This window comes from Colletotrichum spaethianum, assembly GCF_022836535.1.
Source record: "Colletotrichum spaethianum MAFF 239500 DNA, contig01, whole genome shotgun sequence".
Lineage (NCBI taxonomy): Eukaryota > Fungi > Ascomycota > Sordariomycetes > Glomerellales > Glomerellaceae > Colletotrichum > Colletotrichum spaethianum.
The window spans coordinates 1,639,842-1,665,766 of record NW_026054771.1 but is presented as its reverse complement, the minus strand read 5'-3'; the positions used below and the strand labels follow the sequence as shown (position 1 = coordinate 1,665,766).

Below are 25,925 nucleotides of genomic sequence, written 5' to 3'. Positions count from 1 at the left end.
TGTGGACCTGGTTGACAGGAGGAGGAGTACGGTGTTCGGTTTTCGGTAAGTCTTACTCTCACTCTCTTCTATGGAGTTGGTTCCACTTCCTGACCAACAATTCACAGGTGTTGTGTTTCTTATCTTCTTGTTTGACTATTCATCCCCGCAGTTGTTGAGTGTTTTACTTCGGTTCGCCGTTGTCTTCGTCATTCAGGATTACTCAAGCAAGCCTAAGTCGAGAATCATGTCTCAACCCCAGGCACCTACCGCCCCTGATACTGCCGCCAACGCCCTGTCCCGGGACACTTGGTCCAAGGACTGCGTCGTCTTCAACGGAGAAAACGGTCCGATCATCGCCAGTGGCAATTCTTTCGGCCCCGGCATCTCCAAGGTCAAGGCAAGATTGTGCAGTCTGAAGTTCGTCGACACTACGTTCTGTCATGCGCTGCGGATCGACATCCCCCTTGGTCTAGACAATGAGGATCGCGGCTTTGGTAAAGTCTACCAGTGTGAGTTATGCCTTTGGTTTTTCTGGAAACAAGTGACAGACTGACACTCCGTAAACAGATAGGGGATTAGGCCACATAGATCCTGTTGATTATCGGAGCATCACCCTCAGGTTTCCTGTGGGCGACAACAAGTGGGACTTCGAGCCAGCACCTCCTGAGTTGCTCTCACGGTTCCCGGATCGCGACGACAGGAAGTACTGCTTTGTAACCGTCCACTTGCGGGAGAACCCAACCGTCGTCGGCTATGGCTTGCCTTTCGCCAACGCGTCGGCGCCCGAGCTTGAGGATTGGTACTAGAAGGACCGCCCGACGGTTGGCGACGTGACCTTTCGCGACTTTGTCAAGCAGACTACCTTTCACGTCATTGTCGCCAGCCCTGATAAGCCAGCCGAAAAGGCCTTCGATTCTGCGTTGCTTGGACAACCATTCACCCATCCCTACGGCACGGAACTGGACTGGGATGTCGACCGCCTGGCGCAACTGTGGCACGAGACCTTGCGAACCAAGCCATATCATCCCAGATTCCAGTAAGTGTCATCTGCATCGATTCATTATGGCTCTAGCTGATCATACTTAGTTTCGATGACGATGAACCATGCTGGCTGTCAACATGCAGATCCCTGTCCATGACGATTTATGGGTTGAGATGGATGCCAGGAAGTTACGCGAGCGAGAAATGCGTGCCTACTTTATCCCCCACGCGACAGAGGACAATGTATACTTCGCCATCATGCCGCGCGGTACTGCTTTTGTCGACGAGTTTCAGACTTCTTGGGATCGTTTCCTCGAGAATCCACTCAAACTCCTATTCTGGGGGTTGAATCCTTCGCGTCCAGTCAACAAGAAGGAGTCTTCGCCGGCGGACGAAAAGACAGAGAAGCCCAAGTCGCCCTTTGACAAAGAGGAAGACAGGCAGCCTCTGGCAGCTTGGTGAGTCTGCTGGCAATGTTGTTAGAATACAAAGATGAGGACTGACATGTAACAGGACTGCTGAGATCGTGCCGTGGCCTGGCGTCATCAAATCCATAATGAGGTGTTTCTCATTCCGAGCATTTCGGTCGCATCTATCTCGTATGATTGGTCAATCAGCTGGATTGTGGTTTCAACGTCAAGACGGGCTCAGGACTTATCACTCTACCCTACCGGTAGTTTAAATATCCGTCATAGAGTGTTACCGGTTGGCATCTCCTTGCGGACTTGACAACCACACCCTTAGACGACTGAAATTAAAACAAAAGTATATTGTCGTGCTGTATTCTGCGTCTCTCGCAGAGTTATTCTACATCAGCTTTGGGCTTGACAGCGTACTCTGAGACGTCCTTTGCGTCGCGATCAACCTCTACAGCATTCAGTATCTCCACTGCATGATTACCGTCTTCGAAAATTATAGAGAGCTCCTCGAGACTGTAACCGCTGGTTTCCGGAAAGAAACACCATATGAGATACAGCCATACGCAGTTAAGACCGAGGAAGAATATGTAGTAGTGGTACTCAATCGCTGCCAGAGCGATCGGGTTTACCCACATGTTGATGATAAGCGCGATTTGACCGACAAAGTTCTTAACTGCGAGACCCTTGGAGCGCATGTAGAACGGCATAATCTCCGTGGCGTACGAGTACAGCAGCGGATTACACGCTACGTTGTACATGATATCGAAAAGAAACAGGCAGACGATGACGCCGTACCCCTCGTCTTGTCGCTTCTTTTGGCTGTACACAGCACTGAGGGCTATAAACGGAACAAAGATAAGGATCATGCCAGCGTAGGATGTCATCCAGAGCTTGCGTCTTCCTATTCGATCCACAATTGCTGCGCCAGCAAGGGATGAAATGAAGTTTACAATGTTGAGGCCGCCGTTGATGCCAGTCCTGACAGGTCAGTGGGACAAATCCTTATACAAATAAGACTGGGTTTTGTAGCTTACTGCTGTGTTGTATCAGTGACTCCGACACTTGTCAAAATGCTGGAAAAGTAAAAAGTAATGATGTTCTGGCCGCACCATAAAGTCATCAACGTCATCGTGATTACAATGAAGAGCCGATGATGGTTGGTCTTTCGAGTCAGCAATGCCCTCCATGTGACGCCTTCTCTGGCAACTTCCATGGCATGCTCAATTTCCGCCATTTGCGCAGTGACCAGAGGATCATCCATGTTGCCATTTCCGTGATATTTGGCAATGATGTTCTTCGCCTCTTCTCCCCGGCCAACTGAAGCCAGCCATCTTGGGCTTTCAGGCAGCCAGTAGATGGTGGGGAGGACAATGCAAGGGATTGCGGCCTGTAATAACGAGGGAATGCGCCAGTTCCACGAATTTGTCGCATCCATGTGAGAGGTGCCGAAGCATGTCCAAGCGACGATGATGCTTCCCAGGTACCTGTGACTGTTAGCTGACCCGAAGTGTGCAGATGGTCCAAGCGTAGTAACATACCAGAACGGGTTGAAGAACGATACGAGCGTTCCCCTGATACTCGGCATAGCAAGTTCGCTTAGAAGCGCCGGCCCAGCACAAGTGACAAAGGCGATGCCGGTACCGAGGATAGCTCGTGAACCCATGTACTGACCACGGTTCTGAGAGCCGGCTTGAAAAGCCGCGCCTACAATGGTGAGGAATTGGCCGACAGCCATGCCCCATTTGCGACCACTATCCGTGGTCAGCAAGAAGAACATCAAGGCAACATTATGGGCAAGCATACAATCGATCCGTAATCACCGAAGCTGGCATACTGCCTACAAGACATCCAACAAAGTAAATGGCTGTGATTGAGCCAAGCTCGGATGTGTTTGGTTTCCCCATGTCTAATTTCTGTTAGTATACTGGTTAAGAACAGCTAGGGGCTACATACCAGCCCTCCATTGCTTGAAGCTCTGAAGATTCGCCGTTAAGGTAGCGTCAAATCCTGTACAGACTTGGGTGAGGTAAACCAGAACGATTGGCAACAAGAGCTTGCGGAACCCAGAGTCTTTCCAAACTGGCCCATGGTCTTTGCTTGCAGCAATAACGGCCGATGGTGGCTGCTGAGCCTGTCGGCGAAGGGTGCGGCTTTTCCCGAACATTGCGGCCGCGGACTAGTTTCTAAGCATACAACTGAAAGTTGAGCAGCACTTCCAACCCAATCTTGGGAGCCAATGGCTATAATATAATCCCACATCGCTCCGGTCATGTCGCGATGTTGCATCTTGGTCAGGAGACGGTCCATGAATTGAAACGATAAGAGCTCAATTGATATGACCAGCCACTACGCCAAGGCTGGGGACCGTAGGATCACAGGTCTAACCACATCTGCATTTGACCCGATAGTGCGGCTTATCGCAAGCACTGGCCCGAGGACCATAGATAAGATTTACAACTATTTTTGGACTACCGAGTCAGTGGAACCAGTCTCCAGAGACGATGTTCCGTGTGCGACGGGATTCCTTACGACGGAACTGGGGCCCAAGACCGAATGCGACGGGATATGTACACCCTTGCAGAGTTACAGGGCTTTGAGACTGGCTAATGTCGAATCCTAAGCAGTGCCATTGGACTTGGTTGATTTCGTGCGCAGCAATGAGCGTCACGCTTATCAATGCAATGACACAATTCAGGCTCGGGTTGAAGTAGGGCATTTCGCCCCAATAATCCTTTCAGTCAATTCCTGCGATCAAATCTCGAAGCATTGTACAGTTTCCTTGAAGGCCGTAATTCGCGACGACCTCTGAGCTGGGAGCATTTCTCCGTTTACGACGGCAAACTCATCCAGTTTTGTTTGTGGAACCACAGATCTGGACGAATAACTATTTATCTATCTTGGTGATTTCGGCTTGATCTCCTGCAGTTGACCTAGCAACTTTCGACTGTTTCAACACCCAACTTCCAAGTCAACAGAAGGCCAAAGTCTGAGTCGAAATTTCAAAATGGCACCTTCAGCTACGTTGGTCGAAACGCCTACACTGGTCAAAAGCGCCCTCCCGAGCGTGGTAAAGTTAGTACATAACCCAGCACGCCAAATCAGTTCCTGCTAATAACTTAAAAGAACCAAGGACGACTGGCGTGCAGACCTTGAGAAAAATGGCTTCGCCGTAGTCAAGGGAGCGATACCCCGCGACCGCGCCATTAGTTACCAAGAAAAGGCTTATGCCTGGCTCAAGTCATTCGGAACAGACCTCGATTTCAATAACCCAGCCACATGGATTACGGCCAATCTTCCTGTACAGAGTAAGATTAACACATTCCACTCTTATGGAGTGGCCCATGAGAAATTCATGTGGGATGCCCGTCTAGAGTCCGGTGTCATCGAGGCTTTTGCCAAGATTTGGGGAACTGAGGAGCTGCTGGTCAGCTTTGACAGCCTTAACATCACCTTGCCAAACCGAAAAGATGTTCCTCGCAAAGGAGCCTGGGATCACATTGATCAGAGCCCGTTGAGGCGAGGACTTCACTGCGTTCAGGGCATTATCAATCTTTCGCCGGCAGGGCCCGAAGATGGTGGTCTTGTGGTGTACCCTGGAAGCCATAGGCTTAATGACGAGTTCTTTGATACCCAAACCGATAAGAGCACATGGACAAAGCTGGACCGATACATGTTCGATGCGGGGCAGCTAAGTTGGTTCAAGGCCAAGGGCATAGAACCACACAAAGTGTGCGCTAATGTCGGAGACCTGATTTTGTGGGATAGCAGGACGATTCACTACGGCTCGGAGCCTGAGGAGGAGAGCAACCAGATCCGAACGGTCATCTATGCTTCCTACACACCAGCAAAACTTGCAAGCTCCGAACAATTGGAGCTAAAGAAACAGGTTTTCAAGGCGTATGGCGGCACTACACACTGGCCTCACGACAATATCATCGCACGTGCCACTGAAACTTATCTGCCAGACGGCACACGGGACCCCCGCGATAGAGACCAGCCCCTCGAGCTCCCGGAGATGAGCGACCGCCTACTGCAGCTAGCGGGGATGAAGGCATACTAGAGACTGAAGGTGGCGATGACTCAGAACATGATTGCATGTGTATATAGAATGATAGCTCCATAAGAAAAGAGTTCAGAACAGAATTAACCCTGGTGCAACAAGACACATCAAGTCTTTCCAACGCCACTTCTCCCCTTTATTTGCTCTTCTCCAAACCTGGTCAAGAAGCCGGTGACCAGAGGCAATGTGGCCGAAGCCAATAGTTGTTTTCATCATGTTGAGACGGACATCTATGGTTAACCGGCTCGCCTTTGTGGTTGCAATTACGCCTGCCATCAACAACGGAAACAGCAGATGGGCCTCTGCCTGGGACCCCGATCGGATTAGTGAGAGTGCTGATAAGATGTAGTCGATCGGTCCTTGATTTCTGTTAATGCCATCACAGTGTTGAAACGGAGCTATTTCCCTCAGCCTGAGCATTGCAGCCCACTGGACTGCAAAGGCGGTCGCCTTGGCCTCGTCCCTATTGACCGAGAGATCTCCATCAGGTGGGGCCCAACTCTGAAGCGCGAGCTCTATGGCCCGAGCTTCTGCTTGGATGTCTTCGCAGGCTTCACCATTGACTGAAATTGAACTGGCTTCCAGTCTGATAGCCAGTTGGCTAATTCTGGCTAGGCAGTGATAAAGATCCGATCCGAATCCGAATAGCGGATGCATGCCCGAAGGCCCAACGTCCATGACCCCTATGCTCTGAGACAATGGTTGCGGCACACTTGGTTGGGTCACACTTCCCATGCAGCATAGATAATCATGTAAGTCGATAAAAAAATGGAGCGGCTTATCGGCGGTCAGCAAGTGCACGTCAGACAGGATGGCTCGGGCGCCCTGGAGATAGAGCAACCATCTTCGGGAAACCCCTTCGCATATCTGTAGGGTTTTGTAAGAACGAGATCAGGAAGAATTTACAGACAACGCACGAACCTCTAATAAACACAAGAGCAGTGTAGCTGCTAGGGCAGATAATGTTGCAGGGCCAGAGCCAAGCTCGCTCTTTAGGCGATCCAGCGCGTGGCTTCGATGTCGAAGGACATTTCTTTCAAACTCGGGATAGATCCTAGCCAGATGACAGGCGGATAGAGCGGTGAGTGCATGTCGAACGGCATCTTTTTCTAATGCCATGGGGACGATGATGCCAATGAACGGATTCTCGTCATCTTTGACCACAACGAGAGATCTTGACACAGACTGAAGAAAATGGTTCAAGAGGTGCCTCTCCCCAACGGTCCAGTCCTCAATTGAATGTGGAGATATTCCAGCAAGGTGTCCCAGTGCGGTAGATGGCAGCGAGATAGCTCCCTCGAGCGATATGTCGTCACTTGCCCGGTCCTCGGGCAACACCTCCAAAGCACTGCTATTTGCTAGATTTGAGCCTGCGCTGGACTCCCCACTGAGATATTCTTCGTCAATGAGGGCAATCCAGTCATGGTGATCTTGATTGGCAGCCTCTGAGCCTGGCTGGTTCGATGGCTCGGCCGGGCTTGACGACGATCCCTCAGCATTAGCCACCGGCGATAGCTGTAACTCTGCTTCATCCAGCTCGCCCTTATCTTCGGGACTTGAACTCGCTCTCCATCGTCGATTGACTTTTTGTCTACGCACACACACTAGACGTAAACGCGCGCAGTCACCACAGATAGGCCGCTGTTCGTCACATTTTTTTCGTCTCTTCCGACAATTGACGCAGCCCTAGATGAAAAAGAATTTAGCTCGCCGGTTTCAGACTGTCCGGTTGCGCCTTAAAGGAGTGTAGGAGACCTACAGTGCTTGTCCGTGGATGCCGTATCCTTGAACCCGGGCGCTTGCCGGAATCATGTGTTTGACTCTTATCAGAAACGGTAACTAGGCTGCACGGCAGCGATAGACGTGTGCATCGAATACATGGCCCAGAACTTCTGCAGCAAACAACTTTGATTGAAGCACATGTGTTACAGGCAGTCTTCTTTCGGCCCATATTTCCGGTGATGGAGGGTTGTTGGTGACGAGCAGATGAGTCCAATATATGCGACGGATTTCAAGGTTGCGGGAGAGTGAATCCCGTCGTATCTGTCGAAGCGTTATCTTATATACAACAACGGTCCATAGGACGTTGCCTATGAGTGGGTCTGAAGTCGCAGATAACCACGCGCACTAGCCAAATCGGACGGACCAAGGTATCGTTTGATAGCCCGGCCATCAGCCTAACATTTGGTATCCTTGATCGTCTCTGCGAAGCAAATCATGCACGGTCTTATACCACTAGCCACTGGCATCGACGAACATCACGCTCAATTGAAAACAACCATACGCCACCACTATGCGTGCATTGTTCCAAGCTCTTCTAGCTCATAAGGCTCCAATGAATTTCTTCACCTCGATTCCATAGCACATTCGTCTCGCCATCTTTACGACCTGAGCAACATATAGTGCCGGCAATGGATTTACAGGCGGAGCAACTCCCTGTCATCATAATCGGAGCCGGCATTGTTGGTTTGACTCTTGCCCAGTCTTTGAAAAAGGACGGCGTACCTTTTGTGATTTACGAAAGGGATGCGTCCTCTGGCGCAAGCGAAGGTGGATGGGGCATCACCGTCCACTGGGGTCTCTCTGCTTTCGAATCATGCTTGCCACCAAGCCTCTTCCACCGCCTCCTTGACATTCAAGTCGATCCAGAACAGGGACGAAAAGATACGGGTAAATTCCTCTTTCTCGACCTGGCAACAGCGGAACCACGCTTCAGCATTCCAGCAAGCAAGCGTTTGCGCATCAACAGACGCAAGCTGCGCAATCTTCTTACGACTGGCATGAACGTTCATTGGAACAAGACGGTCAAGTCCTTTGATACTTCAACCCCCGGCCAAGTTTCAGCGACTTTTGAGGATGGTACTATTGCTCTTGGCAGCGTCATCGTGGGCGCAGACGGGAGCAGTAGTCGGACGCGCCGCCTGCTTCTTGGGCTTGAAAAGGCGAAGCTCAGCCAGTTGCCTCTGCGCTTTGCTGGTGTTACGATGCGAATGACACCTGAAGAAGTGAAGCCACTGAGGGACATTGATCCGCTTTTGTTCCAAGGCTCGCATGCCGATACGCACACCTTCTTGTGGTACTCGACTTTATCAACTCCGGAAGTCAACGGCTCATCCGGAGCCGGAGAATACTTTGAAGGGCAACTGAACATGTCATGGCCAGTCAAATCAGAAGCCGACGAGGTGCCGCAAACTCATCGCGACCGAGTTACCAAAATGAAAGCCATGGCCGAACCCTTCGAGGCCAGACTGAAAGCAGCCGTTGAAAGCATACCGGACGACTCACAGGTGCTGGAGATCAAATTACAAGACTGGCCCACCCAAGCATGGGACAACTATCAGGGTCGAGTGACGTTGGTTGGCGATGCTGCTCATGCCATGACTATGTACAGAGGCGAGGCATTCAACCACGGCATTACAGATGCGGCAAGGCTAAGCGAACAGCTGATTGAAGCTCATCAAGCTCGTACGGGCTATGAAAGGGCGGTGGAGTCCTATGAATCGGAGATGCGGCCACGGACCCGGACAGCAGTCCTTCTCTCTCGGCAGGCTTGCCTTGACGCGCATGACCTCAATGCTCTGACTCCCGATAGCCCATTGGTGAGCAAACGGGCCATTATACTGGAGCCAGCTACCATAGAATAATTAGATAGTGTGGATGAAACCACCTCAATGATCAATAAATTTCGTCTATCATCTCTGTGTAAATACTCCTTTTCAGCAGAGCCAATAGGTCTTCAATTGCACAAGTATACAACATTCCTTTGAAAATTCCATGATTGGATTTCTGATATGTTACTTGAGACGATCACATGTATCTGTTTTCACAACTAATTGCTCCAAAGAAAGATTTAGGAGGCGCTTCGTTCATCAAGAAGAGATGGCCTAAAAAAAACGCAACTTCATGGGGTCCAGAGAAATTATCTATGTTGTTTATTGTTTGAGCTAGGCCTACTGTACTGATTTGACATGCTGGATTGTGTCTTCAATAAACTCACTCGCCTGTGGCAGAGCGGCATCCATGTGCTGAAATGGGTGTGGAACACCTGCAAACCTCTTGATGATAACATCGTTTCCCTTCGACTTGATCATGTTACCGTAAGCCTCGCCCTCATCTCGCAAAGGATCGCATTCTGCTGTCATAACGACCGTTAGATCGGCAAGATTTTCACAGTTTGGTGCTGTCATAAGGTCTCGGAACCATCCCGCGTCCTGCTCTTGCTCTGCCCGCAGAACATCGTTGTCCTGTGACAGCGACGCCCATTTCAACGTGTCGAACCACTTTAAACGCGCCCAATTGAGAAGAGGGGCAAACTCCATCTCCCCAAGCGAGGGGTAGACTTTGCCGGCATCAGCCGCGGTTGGGAACTGAGAGATGTCCGCAATGGTCGGCGTGCCAACGACGACGGCCTTGACCTTGTTCCCTGCATCGCGGCAGAGGTGGTTCACAGCCAGCGCAATGTTGCCGCCAGCCGACACACCGCCGAATGTGATAATTGCTGGGTTCACAGCGTAGCTCTTGTGTTCTGCGAGGACGCTCTTGACAACAGAGAAGCAGTCATACAGGCCAGTTGGGAAGGGAAACTCGGGAACGAGGCGGTAATCGACGTCGACGACAATGACAGATGCCTTCACGCAGATATGCCTACAGATGTGCGATTCTGTTTCGAGATCGCCAAGGCCCCAGCCTGCGACAAAGATGGGTGCCTGATTAGAATTGTTCTGACTTGTCGAAGAGCTATCAACTTACCACCACCGTGAAAATCGAAGTGGACAGGCCATCCCTCTGCTGGCTGCTCTCCATGTGGCACATAAACCCGAATCTTTATGTCACCCGGATATTTTTCCCATCCCGGTACCGTCGTTTCGTACTCTTTTGCGCAGTCTGGCGCGGGGGCGGTGCCATAGCCGTAGAGCCTTGAGTACACCTTGCGAAGGACATCCAAGTCAATGGGCTTGTTCGGAGTATTGGCCACGTGAGTATTGTAGAGCTCGATAAACTTTGGCTCGAGTCTGGGAAGTAATGCAGGATTGATCGGGTTGAGGGCCTCATGCCCGACGCCGGATGACATGGTGGTTGCGTGATGCTGGTTGAACTCTTTCTGGATATGTTGCACGGGATTGATGTATCAAGGATGAACTAAAAGCACCATTGTGGCTGACCAAGTGGGTGTGGTCAACTCGTTATTTCATTGATCGAGGTTCGCATGTGAGACTGAATGCCGTCGCAACGCGACTTGTCGCGTAGAGCTTGGCTTATCTTGATATCCCGTCGTATACGCACTAGTCTGGCCGGTGTTCTTATCACAAGGTTGCTCAGGGTCCAACCTCGCATAGGATTACGGAGTCACAATCGAATCGAGCCAAGCTTGTCAATTGATGACTACTAGAAGGTGGGATGTCGAACGCGCAAGGCGCGAAGTTGGGTTTCTTGCCTCCATGAGACCTAGTTAACAAATGCCAACACGCGAATCAACACCGACCAGCTTTTGTCCCTCGATTGTCGACTTTCCGCGCACCCCATTCAAAAAAGATACCAAAACCCAAACCTCTTATATTAGCTTCGAATAGGTAGACGAATCCTCAAAAATCTGATGACATCCCCTCTCAAAAGAATAGGACAGCATTATGATGGGCTGCTCAGGGAAAATTTGTGTCACAGGCGCAAACAGCTTCATCGGTGCCTACTGCGTCGCCGAGCTTCTCAAGAACGGCTACCAGGTTGTGGGCACGGTAAGGTCAAGCGAAAAGGCTTCGCTGCTTGAGGGAGTTCATGGCCACAATCCTAACCTTAGCGTTGCCATCGTCCCGGACATCACTGCCACAGGCGCATTCGACGAGGCTCTCAAAGGCTGCACTGGAGTCCTCCACCTAGCATCACCGTTTGGATTCTCTTACAACGATTTCGAGACCGAGTTGTTGCGTCCGAGCATTCGAGGCACAGAGACGATCTGTGAAAGCGCGACTGCAACTCCAACAGTCAAGCGAGTGGTGGTGACAAGCAGTTTCGCTGCGGTTTACGATGCGTCTAAGGGCCTTTGTCCTGGGAAGGTTTACACCGAAGAAGACTGGTCTCCACTGACCTACGAGGACGGCAAGAACGCGCCAATGGCGGCCGTGGCGTACAGAGCCAGCAAGAAGCTGGCTGAAGAAGCGGCATGGAAATACGTCCGCAAGGAGAAGCGCACATGGGAGCTCGTGACCTTGTGTCCCGGCATGGTATTCGGCTCTCTCTTTCCTGGCACGCTTCAGTCTGTGAAGGGTTTGAATGCCAGCAATCAGATCATCTGGAGTCTCATGGATGTCAATCAAGTGCCTGAGACAAGAGCGCCTTGTGAGTTTTCAATAATCCGGCGCTTTAGTCTTAGCCAAGCTGATATTTTTACTAGTGTGGACGTCCGTCAAGGCCCTCGCCAGAGCACATGTAGCGGCCTTGGAAGCACCAGGTGCGGCCGGTGAGAGGTTCCTTGTCATCAATGGGAACTTTGACAACCAGCAGCTCGCGAATGCCATACACAGCTCAAGCCACATAACCGATGCGGTGAAATCTCGCGTGCCCATCGGAAGCCCGGGAGAGACACTCGATGGCAAGGTATACACATCTGATAGCAGTAAGGCAGGAAATATTCTCGGTTTTAAGCCGTGTGTTCCTGGTGAGGAGTTGGCGGACCTCGTAGCCGACCTAGTGCTTCAAGTTGTAGGCGTTGAGAAGGAAACGGTATGAGATGGGCGAACAGAATGTATATTCCAGTATTGCAATTATTCTTCAATTATACGAGTGTCAGTTTATTGATCAAAGGATCTCTGCTGCCGATGCCGGTGGCTGATGGCATATATGAGTGATGAGCCACTTATCCGCTGTACAATTACCAGCTGCAGACAAACCATAGATGCACGTCAATTAAGTTTTGAAGTAACCATTCGAGAACCTCTTGCATGCCAAACGTGCCGTTTTCTCGATTCGAGCCTTCTCGGAGATTTGGTAGTCAACAAAGTCTAAGTCCGTTGCCAGATCCTACGGGTTTCTTAGTCTCCACTTCCTCCCAAGCGACGGGACTGTGACCGTTGTTTATTGGCGCGCCCCGCCAAATATCCCGTCGCTTGTTGTTATCGGAGGAGTGTAAGAAAGCCGGTCGATAACACCAATTGGGTTTCCCTGCACTGATACGAATCGATGAGGGCCCATTGGAGTGTGCCGAGAGTAAATCGGCGGAATGGCGATTGCCTTTCGCCTTTGTCACAATAGGCTACGTGTCGAATCCAACATAAAAATACTTGGTAAAGTTTCCAGGGACAACTGCATTGTAAGTTTTTCAGTGAGATGTTCATCTTTATCTGAATCCTTGTCGTTATTTTGAGACCCAAGTTGATACGTTACTACCAGCACAGATTTTCATCATGGGCTCCCTTGAAGATATCACACGGTCTTTCAAGCTACTGGATGTAGCCATCATCGGTGCTGGGCTTGGTGGACTCACCGCCGCGTTGGCGCTCCGACGCGCCGGGCATCAAGTCACCCTCTATGAACGCTACGACTTCGCTGGCGAGGTGGGCGCGTCGCTCTCGGTAGCATCTAACGGTTCGCGATGGCTTCAAAAATGGGACCTTGATATGGAGGGCGTGAAACCCGTGGTGCTGCGGAACCTCATCATGCGAGAATGGGAGACAGGCAAGATAGTCAAGCAATACGGGCTCGGCGACTACAAGGCCAAGTTCGGATCGGTAAGTCGAATGTGTGGCTTGTTGCGTGATAACAGTGAACTTAAACCATTCCCTAGGAGTACTACAATTTCCACAGGATCGACATGCATCAAGCCTTACAAATGGCCGTCCAACAAAAAAGCGGACCGGGTCCATCATGCAAGATTGTAAAGAACCACAAGGCGCTCAACGTGGACGCGCAAACCGGCACGGTTGAGTTCGAGAACGGGGGGACGGTCAATGCCGACCTGATCATCGCAGCCGACGGCATCAGATCCCTGACCCGGACCGTCATCGGCGTTCAGCCTGAGTTCGGGCTCTCCACGTCATGCTGCTACCGGTGTATCATCAGCGCAGCCGAACTGCGGAAGCTTGGCATGACAGAATTCATCACCAACGACGCCATTGAGTTCTGGGGCGGTTTTGGCATGGACAAAATCGTGCTTTCGGCCTGCCATGGTAACGAGGTTATCAGCTGCTACTGCTTCTTCCCTGCCGAACGCAACGGCCTCGACCGCGACGGATGGAATATCAGCGCCACGCCGGAGGAGCTCTGTGCAACATTCCCTAACCTCGACCCAAAGATCAAAACGCTGTTCATGCATGCTGAAGACATCAAGATGTGGCGTCTTTATGTGCATCAGGAATACCCGTACTGGGTCAAGGGCCGGGTTGGGCTCCTTGGTGACGCGGCCCATCCGATGTTGCCAGACCAGAGCCAAGGATACTGCCAGGCCATCGAGGACGCAGCAGCTTTGGGCGTGCTTTTTGGCCCAGACTGCTTTGATGGCAACGTTGAGAAAACGCTAAAGATGTACCAGACAGTTAGGAAAGAGAGAGCTACGCGTGTCCAGACTGCCAGCGCAAAGGCTAGGACCGACCTGAATGAAAGGATCGGCTGGAGCACTGGACTGGAGAAACCAGGAAAGCTTACCATCGAGGAGGTGTGCTCATACGACCTGGAAGCCCATGCCAAGGAAGTAGTACGGCAGTCAAGATTATAAGAAATCGACCCGTAAGGGCGAATAATACATTTGTTTTTTCATTGCTCAGATTCCTGAATAGCTGAGACTGCTTCGGGTTTTGGACTTCGCGTCTATGAAACACTCGCACTCGAGACATGACGATAGAATACTAGCTGCTGTTTACCGACGACCACTTCCCGCAACACCAATGACGGGCTTGCGATTTTCGGCGCAAGGACTATTCTGAGTTCTTGATGGAAACTAATGCCTCACCGTATAATGGAATCGAAATGTCTGCACTGCCAAGCATTCGATAGTGGACATTTCATCTTGTCAGGAGTGACGTCCATCTCCACATCCCGTCGAATACCTACTCGGTGATTCTTGAGATAAGGTCGCACTGCCTTCGGCTTGAAGACGGAAATGTCGGAACCCCGTCGCCTACTGGCCTCAGCTCCGATTCTTCTCAACAAGTTGCTCCAGCGCATCCACTGCCTCCTCGGGCGCATTGTGCTTCCCGAAATCGTCGCGGATCCTCTCGGCGGCTCTCCGGAACTTCTCGTCTGAAATGACTCGCTCGACCGCGCCCCTCAACGCCTTCTCGCTTGGCGTGTCCGTTGCTAGATCGATCCCGGCACCGCTCCACGCGACCCGCGAGCTGACGTCGGCCTTGTCCTCGCTCCGGCCCGCGCACACCATCGGGACGCCGCAGCTCAGCGCCACAAGGACGCCATTGTAGCCCGCGTTGGTGACCATTACGCCGACGTGGGGGAGGAGCTTGGCGTGCGGGATGAAGGAGGCCACCCGCGCGTTAGAGGGGAGGGTTTCGGGCGGGAGAACCGTTTCGGCGTCCGGGGTTGTCACCATCACGAGCAGGTCCTCATGGTCCCCGAGAGCCGCCAGCGTGGGTGCGATGAGATTTGCCGAATTCGTCGCATACGTCCCCTGTGTTACGTGGATGACCTTCTCCCGCGGGTGCGTGAGCATCTCGCCCCACCACGTGGGAAGAGAAAACTCCTCGTCGTTGAACAGCGGCAGGAGCGGCCCGACAAATTTAACCCCCGGGTGCAGATTCTTCCTCGGAAACTCAAAAGCCGGGGTCGTGGGCATGATGTGCAGCGTGTCCGACCTTGCCGAATCAAAGAACCCTGTTGCCGGCAAAGGGGGCAACCCCATCTCCTGGCGGCGGTTGTTCAGCGCCGCCGTGAGCTTCGGATAGAGCAGACGGCCGGCTGCCGCGTGCGCCAATCCATTGACCCACCGCCCGAAGAACGTCCTGGGAGGTAACCACCCGGTACCCCAGGGAGGGACCTCGGCGTCGAGGGTGACGAGCGGGTTGATGCCCAGGGTCGCGTATGGCAGGCCTGTGAGGTCGCGCAGGCAGTGTGCACCGTAGGCGGTGAGGTCTACCAGCAGGATATCGGCGTCGAAGGTCTCCAAGACAGAGCGGTAGGCTGCGACTTGGTCCGGCACGCGGTCTAAGAATAGTTTGCGGAGGGTGGAGACGATGGCGGTGAGCCCCGAGGTTCCCGGGTCCGGGCTGAGCGGGGTCTCGTCGTGATGCGCGAGGGTTGAAGGGGAGGGGATGAAGTTTGCGCCGGTTGGGGTTGTGAGGTGTTCGTGGGATGCGGAAGTGAGCCATGCGACGGTGTGGCCGCGGCGGACAAGGGCGCGTGCGATGGGCTGGGTTGGATTGATGTGCCCTGCAAAGGGCATTGTTGCGATGAGGACCTTCATCGTGAAGTGGCTCGCCGAGAGTTGATTACGGATCCTGCGGTGGAAACACTCGAGGGCAATTCTCAGTATGAGTGAGATACGTAAGGCTGTGTCGTGTCGAGATGTGACGAAGTGAGGTCGACATTTGGGGCGACCCAGTGTGACATTTCCTAATTGCGCCGGATGTATCGGTCGTTGCAAGGGAGGCTACTTAAGGTTAAATGAGCAATCATTGACCCGAGCCGCTCGGAGCATAGTCGCAAAACTCAACCTTTAACGTACAAACATTTCAACCGAACCAAACCTCGACAATGTTGGCTTGTTGATCCTTAGCTTGAGCCGGATTTGTCGAGATGTACTGCTGATGAAATGGGTGATGTCTCACAAGATGCCCCCGTCGCTCACCGATCATCCCCAGTAGGCTGCACCCATGGCCTGTCTCGCACGGACAGCGCTCAACTTGCTCAGTTGTATGCGCGACATGATCAACAACCGTGTCTTCATGTTCACTATACAGTGCCAAGAACAGACATGGGGAACAATTTTGACTGAGAATGGTGACCTCGATGGCTGCCTAAAGATGAAAGGCGGAGATCTCATTCGAAGGATTCGGGCCAGGTGTCCGACCGCTGTTTAGCGCAGAAAACGAAATCGTGGCCATTTCACAATGAACATGTGAATTGTTGCGACTGCCACTGGCTTGTGGCCGGTCAACTCCTTCTTAACCAACAAGAATATCGGGATACTAACAACACTTGACACCGCAATCATGCGCCCATTCCTTCATAACTTCTTCGTCTTTTCCTTCTTCATCCTTACCGTTTCGGCCTCGAGTCCGTCGTTCTACTGCCCGACCTACATCGACACCGTTGTGCCATCGGGCCAAGATAGACACTATGGAAAACGCGAACTAGGTGACCCCTTCCTCGCAACCATGCATGACGTGCACAGCACCCTATCCAAATGCTCCGGGATCAAGAGCCTGAAACTCCGCGTCACGGGACTGGGGTGCTCGGAGTGGCCCGATAGATGGAGCTTCCCTTTTGATCTTTCTTCTCGGTCGCACTATCCGTCGAAGCTGGAAGTGCTGGACCTGGAGGGCTACCAATTTGACGATTCAGCCTGGGAGGAGGCGTCACAGCCCCCCTACCGCACCAACTCGAGGTTTTGGGACAATATCGAGTGGCTCGGGTCAGGCAGGGCGTGGAATTGGCTAAAATGGTTTCCGCTGTCGCCAGAGCAAAAAGCAAAGACAAATCTCGATCTCTGGATCAAGGCCATGGACTTCTCGCACATCAAGGAGCTTGCTCTGAGACCGACACTGAACCGCTCTCCAGACTTGCGACATCTTATTCCAGAACTAAAATCACTTCGATCGCTAACCGTCACTGGTCAATGGGCCAAGGACTTCATCCTGGGGTTGCCAGAGAACTCGCTGACGTCCCTATCATGGCTCTTCAGCAATGAGACGAGTGCCTCTGTACTCCCCGTGCTTCGCCATCACGCGCAGTCCTTGAAAAGGCTCGAATGGCGCGAGGCGGAGAGTGAATATCGGCAGCGAAAGACCATGACACCGAGGCAAATTGCTGAATTAGGCCGCATGGCTCCAAACTTGGAGAAGATAACATTCGACATCAACCGAAACGGAACATGGCCAATGGAGCATTTGGAGGCGCTGGCGACGAATTTTCCCAAAGTTCTCAACGTTACCATCTTCTTTGAGATTGCAAGCGAGTGCCGGCGACAACTGCAGAGTTCCTGGGAACAGGGCAGTTATCATGAAAAATGGATGTCGGATGAATCGTTGTCGTGCAACGGCATTGATTCCATGGCGCAGCCTCTGCTCGACCACGCCAACGCCGCCAAGCTCTTCAATTTCCTCCGAGAGAAGAAGGTGGGTGACGAGATGACCAAAGCCGTGTTCTATGCCGGAGATTGGGAGCGGCCGTGGGACGGGCCCATGCTGGTCAGTGATTCATGGCTCGAGGGGAGGCGAGCTTTTATGGCCTGTGAGAATATCGGCAACGGCGAGATGGGGGGCGGCCCGGAGGGCAAGGGTTTCCTGTGTCAGGGAATAGACACTAAAGTTGCTTCGGAACATTCGACTTCGGGGGTTGACGATTACTACGGCCCTAACAGAGATCCTGCGTGGGAAGGTGACTTGGCCGGGCGCGCCTGGCGGATGGAGTTGTAAGGACTTGACACATCCTACCAGCGAGTGTTGTCGACATGAACATCATTAAGTCGGTATTTCGATGGAATAAGAGGATGCTTCCCATGCGTGTGCGTCTGTCTTTCTGAGCTCCGCGATCCAGCTTCCGATGCCGACGGAGACACTAATGTTGTTCCACCTGGGACCGTCCCCAAAACAGACAAAGTTCCGCGCGAGCCAGGAGACCATTGCCCTCATCATGTCCTCATCAGCGCGTGTGCCCTTACCCTCGGTAACGGCCTGAAACCGCGCAGCTTGCTCCGGCGTCATTTGACTCAACACGTTGTCGGCGACCTCTTCAGGTGTTTTCCAGTACTTGCTCGGCAGCCCCATATTCTCGTAGTCGTCCTTGATAAGCTTGTACAGATCCCCCATGGCGTTTCGCTCGAACTGCTCCGACAGCTTACGGAACATATATCCTTTCTGCTTGTAGTCCATTCTCGCCTGCGCAAGCGACATCAGGTACTTGCGGTCAGCCAGATGCCTCGAGTGGTTGAACACGCGGTCCATGAGTCTATTAGCTAGCGGATCGGAGCGGGAGTTCCAGAGGTCAATAGTGTAGTTCATGGTAGACCAAAAGATGCAGCCCGCGATAGTGCACATGCCCGCGCCGAGATACGGCACGATGTCTATCGGCGGGTCGAGGACACGGACTAAACGGTCTGCATCAAACCACAGGCCGTAGTCGAGGCGGGGTGTAAGTCGTCCACCCGGCGTCTGATCATCCGGTGGGGAACTCAATTCGGGTGAGGACTGGAGTGCTGACGATTGTGGGAGAATCTGAGAGGAATTTGCAGGCGGTGAGCAAGTAGGTTGTTCAGCATCTTTGTCCCCTACGTCGTCGTCAACTGCGGTAATAGTGTCGTTGATGCCAGCGAGGTCACGGGCATTGGAGAGAACAGCCTTCAGGTCGTCAGGAAGAGCGTGACTCCTCCGCGAGGCTCTGCAGATCTTCGCGATGACATCTTTGAGCTTTCGGTTCTCATCCTGCAGCTTTTGGACCTTGGATGCGTGGCGCTTGCGGTACTCGCGCTGGGCAATGACACCGCGCTCGCGTCGTCGAGCCTGTCCTAATCAGTAACGTCTTTCAACCCTCTCATTCCCCTGGTGAACTCACTTCAGCATCGGCGGGACTCATCTCCGCTCCTAAGAGCAGCTCGTTATGATGGTGGGAGAAGTGCAAAGATCCTCTGTGTTAACGTTATCGTGGATGACAGACGCCCGGGGATGACGCTCTTCATCTTATTGTTGAGGAGTGATTAATCAGCTTGAGACTAGGATGGTGCTTACACAGCTTTGACACTGTACCTTTCACAGTGTTTTAAGTAAGCAGAAGAGGGCGGACAGCTACGGTTACCCCACCCATAACGTTATCCGGGGACACGGCGCAGTGGTCCGGGGCTCGGCAGTAAGCAATGGGACCTCGTCAACTTATCCGAACGCCGCCTCCCAACGTTGTTAGATGCTGACATTAGCCCATTTTCTGGTTCTTCTTCACCCGGTGCCGGGAGACAACCTGACTTTCCACTATGCTGACGGACGGATCAGCCTGACAGTTGAACAGCTCCACATGACGATGCAGTGAACGCGCACAACAGCGTTGGCCCTCTGAACGCGGCCTGCGCGAGAGGCATGAAGAATAAGAATCAGATAAAGATGTGATGCTTTACCAATTTCTTTTCACAACCATCCACTCCATCATTCTCACATCAAATTCTGTAAAAGAAAAAAGGCCGCTCTTAAACTAGCCATGTCGTTTCCTTCCCCGACCAAGACCTACCGTACAAAGACGTATGACGCCATCTCCCCGTCTCGTGCTGAGTTATCGACTAAAGGGAGGCATGCCTTCATCTCAGGCGGCGGTGCAGGCATCGGGGCCTCCATCGCGCAGTCCCTTGCGAAGTCAGGCATCTCGAGCCTGGGACTTCTCGGGCGGTCGGTCAAGTCTCTCGAAGGCACCAAGGCCGTTATCCAGGCCCTGAACGGAGAGACCAAAGTGTACCTGTACGCGGCCGACGTCACGGATGTCAATGCAACTTCTGAGGCTCTGACCTCGTTCTCGGAATCCATCGGTGCCAAGATCGACATTCTCATAGCCAACGCCGGCTACATGGCCGACCTCAAATCCATCCCCGATTCCGACCCCTCTGACTGGTGGCGTGCCTTTGAGATCAGTGTCCGCGGCAACTTCAACCTCCTCCGCGCGTTCCACCCCCACGCATCCTCCTCCGCCTCGGTGATCCACATCTCCACTGCCGCGATCCACCTGCCTTACATGTTTGGCTACTCGGCCTACCGTGCCTCCAAGAGCGCCGCGACGAAGATGTTTGAATACTTGCACGAGGAGAACCCCGACTTCTTTGTGCTTCAAGTGCACCCGGGCCTCATCGGAGGCACGGCCATGTCGGAGAAATTTGCCTCAACGGTCGAGGAGCTTGGACTGGTGTACGATGATATTGCGCTACCAGGGGATTTTGTCGTGTGGGCGTTGAGCGGACAGGCTGGGTTCTTGAATGGACGGTTCGTGCATGCAAACTGGGATGTAGATGAGCTCAAGGGGCTTCGGGATGAGCTGGAAAAGGACCAGAGTCGCTTTACCATCGGGTTGCAGGGCTGGTTCTAGATTCTGCAGAGATTAAGCATGAACGAGTTGTTCACTAACGTGTTGATTACCAACAGTTGAGCCAACTTATTGAAACAGAACATCGACTTCGATGATGCAGCCTAAGTTTTGAGATAACCACCTCAAGGATATCCATTTTCCAAAGGACCAGGTTCCTGCAAAATATGATTTTGAGCAACAAGCACCGCTCAAATGGAAAAGTTCATGCGAGAGATAAATCGAGGGTTGTTGAGTCATTGCAGGTGTCGATGCCAGAGCCAGAAGCGTGTTTTTTATCAGAATCTCTTTCTCTATTGGATTTAATGATGCTCTACTAATAGCACATGTCTTACAAGCAGAGTTGGGCAACGAAAGTCCAGGAGATGGCCTGACACATTTTTCAGTTGCTCGGCTGGCCTCGCTGCAAAGCTTGCGGCGTATGAGTCTAGGTAAACTCCTCTAGAATCGGGCACTAACTATGCTGAGATACCCCAGTCGCCATTGGTCTTTAAGTCTTGGAAGAAGACACCAGACGCCTCCTTCTCCAGCTCTTTTTCCATTGTCCACGGCTCCCACTTATGTCCTGGCGGAAGGTTAGAGTTGTCAAAACTCGTTCCAGCCTCGATTGCTGCTCGAGCTGCTTCGTAGTTATCCTTGGCATACAGCTCAGGATTGTGCGTCCAAACCCACTTTCCTTGAAGCATTGGCTTGCCCCCATCGTTGAGAATGTCTTTCATGTCTTGGTGCAATTCGCGTCGGTTGACAAAGCCTGTTTTTTGAACCAATGATACCCGCTGATATCTAGTGGACAGTCAGATGCGTCACTCGCATTTTTCTTGTACGTCTCCAGCATAATCACTTACCGTAACTTTTCATGAACTTTTGCGGCCATAGGCACGTTAGCTTTGCCTCCGATCTTGAGGCATTCTGCCAGTGACAAGGCGTCTTCACCAGCCATCGTTCCACCGTTGGCGGACGAAGGTAAAAAGCTGTGGGCACTGTCGCCCAATTGGATAATTCGTGACCCTTTAGAAGTCCATTTAGGCTGAGGATCACGCCAGCATAGTTTCCAAGATACAATGCAGCCGTCTGGGGCGTTTTCGAAACAGTCAACTACTTCTTGGGCCCATTTTCCCGAGGAAGATAGCATAGCAGCGATTTCAGGGCCGCTTACAGTCTTCGACCAAGACTCCTCAGCTCCTCCATTATCCTAAAATCTTTATGTAAGAATTGAGTCTAGATACGTGTGCTTGGGGACTTACCTCGAGTGTGAGAGCAACGTAGACCCTCTCATGGGACAGAGTGAGAATGAAATGTGTTTTGGTTCTGTAAATACAGTGTCAGCGACGTCCTGCATCAGAAGATGGTCACTAACGCAGTATAAACCAATATTTTAGGTCGTTCATCAGCTTTGGGGAGCAGTGCTTGAACTGATGGGACGTTTTCGACAGCTTTGGTGGGAAACGATCCTCTCAAACAAACATATCCACTGGGGAGTACGCCGACTGGCTGTCCAAGAATGACCCCATGTGATTTGGTGCCCAAGCCGTCGGCAGCAACAACAAGATCACCGGTGAACTCTCGGCCGTCAAAAGCCCGAGCAGTCGCAGTCCCGCGACTGGCGTCTTCCGAGAACTCAACAACGTTGGTTCCAAACTCAACTTGGATGCCAAGTCTTTGCACCTGACTGAAAAGCATTGCGACAATGTCTTGCCGTGCTGTAATGCCAGCGATTCTTGTTGGATAGCTGGCGTGCCTCGCCACCCCAGGCAAATTCCATTCAACCTCTTGAGGACCACGAAGTAGCTCACTCTGTTGGCTCAGAAAGTTGTACGTCACGTCATGCTTAATCTTGTCGTAATCCTTTGCCATATTGGGGTAGTTTTGGAGCGTGGCCCAAGCAGACGGCCCAATGACAAGGACATCACCTGTTCAAAGTTAGGATATTAACGTGAGTACCAGCGGAGCAACCGCAACATAGGTGAAGTATCAGACATACCAATAACGGATATCTTCTCGGCTCTCTCAAGAACGATCACATCAATACCTTTTCTCCAACATTCGAGCGCCGTGAAAAGGCCACCGACACCAGCCCCCACTACGACAACCCGTATACCGGTGTGGCTATTCCGGGCCACACCATCCACAGTTGCACTTCCAGACTGAGCAGTCATGTTGTTTTTTTTATCAATAACAGATGGTAACTTTGGTTAGTATTCTTACTTTTCAGCATGTCGTAAGAATCTGTTCGCCAGACTGATCTGACTTTTATAACCAATAGTGCAATCCGAAGATGCTGCTATGCCGATTAATAAGCGGCGACTACGGGGAGAATTCTTGCCGTAGTCAAAGCAGCATATTGTGAGGTCGTCGTATTGAGAACAAGTTACATTCTATGTGGGTAAGCGACAATCTCCAGATGCATTTTGAGCCAGGGCCGGTACAGCAAGCAGGCAATCTCGTATTTAGTGTAAAAGAAGGTTGTCTCAGATGTGTAAGCGGCTATTCGGTAGAAAGCTCAAGCCGGGGCGAGGATATAGATCCGCGTATCGCTTACCACTGGACTACGGCATGAAGCGGTCTGGTGGGTTTTATCACAGTCTGGTGGGTTTCCCTCGCCTCTCACCACACATCACCTACCTGGACCCCACTACCGTTTCATCAGAGTCACTAATAAAATCTACTGTTGGAATAACAGTACCAGCTGGTTGTACGACACGCACGACTCAAGGACACACACCATGGCAGAGGGCACAGACTGGATATTCGGCCCTCGGTTATCCATTGAGGGGATCAAAGTATATTCATGCCGAACTGACTCAGGGACGTACGAGATCATATATCTCGTGTACGAAAGCCAAGTCTTGTAGTTAGGAAGATAATCACGGCAAATACATCTTTGGTTCACCCCTAACTTTAACCCGAGTATGATTGTACAAACGGGTTCTCTCAGTAAGAGAGAATCCATTCAACATCTACCATTGCCGTCCATACCAGATCACCGTGGTGGTATCGAGCAAGCCAGGTGAATCTATCTACGATACTGTTGTCGCTGCTGGTTGTGCCCGGGACTTTGCTGACGGAAATTGTGGTCATAATAAACAACCCAGCTGATAAAGGATCCTCGTGGCTTAATAACTTTTGTGAAAAAATCCTGAGAAATTGCGATCAGAGAGAATATCCCAAGCGTCAAGCACTCCAAGCGAAAGCTTTCTTTTGGGAGCGAGACCAGATAGATAGAACTAATTGGAAGTAAGTCTTCATTTGCAAACCAGTCAGAAGCATACTAACAAAAAAAATTAAATTCTTTTTTGGGTTTTAACTGGTCATTGGTGTATCTGTATGTCCTGTTGGCTTGGGTAAGTACGTTGTGCGATGTGCGCTTTACTACTTTTTGTTCGTTAGACCAAGTGCCTTTCGTTGGTTCTGGATCCAGTCCGAACTTTTTCCAGGTAAGGTATTGGGACGGGGCAGAGTTTCCTGCTCCCATTGAGGTGGTCTTTGCGTCTGGTTTCTTTGATCTCTTAGCTAAGCAGGGTCTGATCAGGGGCGTAGAAACTTCCATGACATTGAGGGACACAGATCAGGACAACTGATACGCGACTGTCTGAAGGTATCTTGCGTAGCTAGGGGGAGGTTGTGGTTGTTCACCGCACCGCACCGCTCTCTATAGACCTGTCACCCTGCACGCTTCCAGTATAGTTGCCAAGGCGGATCTAAAACCCGCAGAAGATCTACAGTCAAAAACGGAGCTGCACAATCTCCTCTATCAACTACAGGCACTCTTCCATGGAAAGACAAATCGCTAAACTAGGAATTGTATCACAGTTCATCCAAATGTCTTAGAAATGATATTAAAAAAATACACCAACGATTTCAATTGTAGGCGCTACAACTGCTCCTTGTTCTGATCATCACTTGGATTTGCGAGGTGAGCCATTGATGGAGTAAATTTGGAGGTGGCGCAAATTTCACCGAAAATGAGAACCAACTTGCAGATCCCTATGGTCGAAATATGGTAAGGCTCGTATAGACCAACTTGGGTGACAGTGAGGCCACAATTGCTGTAAAACATCAAAATCGCCTTGAAGAGGCTGTGACCAATGATTCGTCAAGGCTCTTAGAGGCACGCCAATCAATTGCGTCAAGTGATGTTCAACCCAATCGTCTTCAACAATATTTGCCACAAGGTTTATGAGCACCTCGGAAAATTACGAACGGTGTTTAAATCGAGAGACAGGTGCTAATTTGCCTTGGTTGGAGAAAGAAAGTTGAAGGCCCTGGCCAAAACAGTCAATCTTTGAGACTGTCTCGCAAGTAGGACCGTTAAAATGACTCAAGCGAGCCCGAGACATTCATCAGCCTCCACAAGTAGCCCGCCGCGGTTGCAGCCATGCCAAGGATGCTCTGCCCAGCAGTTATGCACAATGATCGAGGTGGCCACAATACAGACCTAAGGTGGGTAGTTGATGGCTTCGATGCTGCGAGGATAGGGGCTTACTTAGCGCACATAGGACCCTTGCTTGTTTTCGACATCCGACCTGCCGGGACATTGGCATCAACGCCACTTTCCTTAACCACTTAAACTGTCAGATTGTTACTGGAGTAGAATTATTGGTATAAGTTGAATCTTTTTCCCTATGTAAGTCGGAGAAGGTGTCCATCTTCTCTTCGCAGCTCAGGCCCCATAATCTTCTCACCACATTCGCAAAATCCAGTATCCTTACAATGAAGCACACCACGTACCTCTTGGCTCTTTTCGCTACCGTTGCGGTTGCCGCACCCGCAGGTGTGAAGCGTAGCGATGAGCTGGACACCTGCGAGTTAACCTCTGATGGGAGCACCGGTGGTGTTGACAACGAGACCGTCGAGGATGTGTCCATCCTTGATGCCATATGCTCGCTGGGCACCCCGCTTTGCTGTGATGGCAAATCTCTGAAGTGCATCGCTCGTAAGTTGTCAATATTATGACTTTAAAGAGTAAGAGGTAAGGATTTTGGCTAACCGGTAACTCCAGCTTCCACTGAATCTGTCACTGTTGCTGGGTTTGAAGCCTCCTGCTTGGTCACCGGTAAAAAGCACCCGAGATGCTGCCTTCTTGATGTCGTAAGTCATTGCTGCAAAGGAGAAGTCTGTGATATGTGTGCTGATTGGGATATTCCTAGCTTGGGCATGCTGTTTCTTGCGAGGAAACCCTCGCCTAGGGTTTTATCAGTTACTGTTGAGCAATACGGAAAGGCTTCCTTATTTTCCTATGTCGAGATCCTGACGCTCTAGCCAATCTTAGT

The 25,925-nt window shown here is 51.5% G+C and overlaps 14 protein-coding genes across 14 annotated transcripts; 9 read left to right on the top strand and 5 right to left on the bottom strand.

Annotated features, from left to right (window-relative positions):
* Window positions 1-226: 226 nt before the first annotated feature.
* Window positions 227-788, top strand: ColSpa_00445 (uncharacterized protein; the record flags this gene model as incomplete). Its single annotated transcript, XM_049266657.1, has 2 exons — window positions 227-491; window positions 550-788. The coding sequence occupies 2 exons, from the start codon at window positions 227-229 to the stop codon at window positions 786-788; spliced, it is 504 nt and encodes a 167-aa protein (XP_049122614.1).
* A 313-nt stretch (window positions 789-1,101) lies between these two features.
* ColSpa_00444 (uncharacterized protein) lies at window positions 1,102-1,425 on the top strand (the record flags this gene model as incomplete). Its single annotated transcript, XM_049266656.1, has 1 exon — window positions 1,102-1,425. One exon carries the CDS (start codon window positions 1,102-1,104, stop codon window positions 1,423-1,425), a length of 324 nt encoding a protein of 107 aa, XP_049122613.1.
* Window positions 1,426-1,765: 340 nt separating this feature from the next.
* Window positions 1,766-3,159, bottom strand: ColSpa_00443 (lactose permease; the record flags this gene model as incomplete). The annotated part of the gene is made up of 3 exons (XM_049266655.1): window positions 1,766-2,360; window positions 2,417-2,866; window positions 2,921-3,159. The coding sequence occupies 3 exons, from the start codon at window positions 3,157-3,159 to the stop codon at window positions 1,766-1,768; spliced, it is 1,284 nt and encodes a 427-aa protein (XP_049122612.1).
* Window positions 3,160-4,386: 1,227 nt separating this feature from the next.
* On the top strand, window positions 4,387-5,442 carry ColSpa_00442 (uncharacterized protein; the record flags this gene model as incomplete). Its single annotated transcript, XM_049266654.1, has 2 exons — window positions 4,387-4,454; window positions 4,506-5,442. 2 exons carry the CDS (start codon window positions 4,387-4,389, stop codon window positions 5,440-5,442), a joined length of 1,005 nt encoding a protein of 334 aa, XP_049122611.1.
* A 2,411-nt stretch (window positions 5,443-7,853) lies between these two features.
* On the top strand, window positions 7,854-9,086 carry ColSpa_00441 (putative FAD-dependent monooxygenase; the record flags this gene model as incomplete). Its single annotated transcript, XM_049266653.1, has 1 exon — window positions 7,854-9,086. One exon carries the CDS (start codon window positions 7,854-7,856, stop codon window positions 9,084-9,086), a length of 1,233 nt encoding a protein of 410 aa, XP_049122610.1.
* Window positions 9,087-9,392: 306 nt separating this feature from the next.
* ColSpa_00440 (AB hydrolase superfamily protein) lies at window positions 9,393-10,513 on the bottom strand (the record flags this gene model as incomplete). The annotated part of the gene is made up of 2 exons (XM_049266652.1): window positions 9,393-10,129; window positions 10,192-10,513. 2 exons carry the CDS (start codon window positions 10,511-10,513, stop codon window positions 9,393-9,395), a joined length of 1,059 nt encoding a protein of 352 aa, XP_049122609.1.
* Window positions 10,514-11,069: 556 nt separating this feature from the next.
* ColSpa_00439 (putative uncharacterized oxidoreductase) lies at window positions 11,070-12,165 on the top strand (the record flags this gene model as incomplete). Its single annotated transcript, XM_049266651.1, has 2 exons — window positions 11,070-11,775; window positions 11,831-12,165. 2 exons carry the CDS (start codon window positions 11,070-11,072, stop codon window positions 12,163-12,165), a joined length of 1,041 nt encoding a protein of 346 aa, XP_049122608.1.
* A 674-nt stretch (window positions 12,166-12,839) lies between these two features.
* Window positions 12,840-14,146, top strand: ColSpa_00438 (FAD-dependent monooxygenase OpS4; the record flags this gene model as incomplete). The annotated part of the gene is made up of 2 exons (XM_049266650.1): window positions 12,840-13,163; window positions 13,220-14,146. 2 exons carry the CDS (start codon window positions 12,840-12,842, stop codon window positions 14,144-14,146), a joined length of 1,251 nt encoding a protein of 416 aa, XP_049122607.1.
* Window positions 14,147-14,557: 411 nt separating this feature from the next.
* Window positions 14,558-15,844, bottom strand: ColSpa_00437 (4'-demethylrebeccamycin synthase; the record flags this gene model as incomplete). The annotated part of the gene is made up of 1 exon (XM_049266649.1): window positions 14,558-15,844. The coding sequence occupies one exon, from the start codon at window positions 15,842-15,844 to the stop codon at window positions 14,558-14,560; it is 1,287 nt and encodes a 428-aa protein (XP_049122606.1).
* A 748-nt stretch (window positions 15,845-16,592) lies between these two features.
* On the top strand, window positions 16,593-18,017 carry ColSpa_00436 (uncharacterized protein; the record flags this gene model as incomplete). The annotated part of the gene is made up of 1 exon (XM_049266648.1): window positions 16,593-18,017. One exon carries the CDS (start codon window positions 16,593-16,595, stop codon window positions 18,015-18,017), a length of 1,425 nt encoding a protein of 474 aa, XP_049122605.1.
* Window positions 18,018-18,062: 45 nt separating this feature from the next.
* On the bottom strand, window positions 18,063-19,173 carry ColSpa_00435 (uncharacterized protein; the record flags this gene model as incomplete). Its single annotated transcript, XM_049266647.1, has 2 exons — window positions 18,063-19,100; window positions 19,153-19,173. The coding sequence occupies 2 exons, from the start codon at window positions 19,171-19,173 to the stop codon at window positions 18,063-18,065; spliced, it is 1,059 nt and encodes a 352-aa protein (XP_049122604.1).
* A 612-nt stretch (window positions 19,174-19,785) lies between these two features.
* Window positions 19,786-20,658, top strand: ColSpa_00434 (short chain dehydrogenase citE; the record flags this gene model as incomplete). The annotated part of the gene is made up of 1 exon (XM_049266646.1): window positions 19,786-20,658. One exon carries the CDS (start codon window positions 19,786-19,788, stop codon window positions 20,656-20,658), a length of 873 nt encoding a protein of 290 aa, XP_049122603.1.
* A 455-nt stretch (window positions 20,659-21,113) lies between these two features.
* On the bottom strand, window positions 21,114-22,811 carry ColSpa_00433 (FAD-dependent monooxygenase fsr3; the record flags this gene model as incomplete). Its single annotated transcript, XM_049266645.1, has 5 exons — window positions 21,114-21,438; window positions 21,501-21,847; window positions 21,900-21,963; window positions 22,013-22,565; window positions 22,637-22,811. The coding sequence occupies 5 exons, from the start codon at window positions 22,809-22,811 to the stop codon at window positions 21,114-21,116; spliced, it is 1,464 nt and encodes a 487-aa protein (XP_049122602.1).
* Window positions 22,812-25,365: 2,554 nt separating this feature from the next.
* ColSpa_00432 (uncharacterized protein) lies at window positions 25,366-25,914 on the top strand (the record flags this gene model as incomplete). The annotated part of the gene is made up of 2 exons (XM_049266644.1): window positions 25,366-25,588; window positions 25,853-25,914. The coding sequence occupies 2 exons, from the start codon at window positions 25,366-25,368 to the stop codon at window positions 25,912-25,914; spliced, it is 285 nt and encodes a 94-aa protein (XP_049122601.1).
* Window positions 25,915-25,925: the final 11 nt, after the last annotated feature.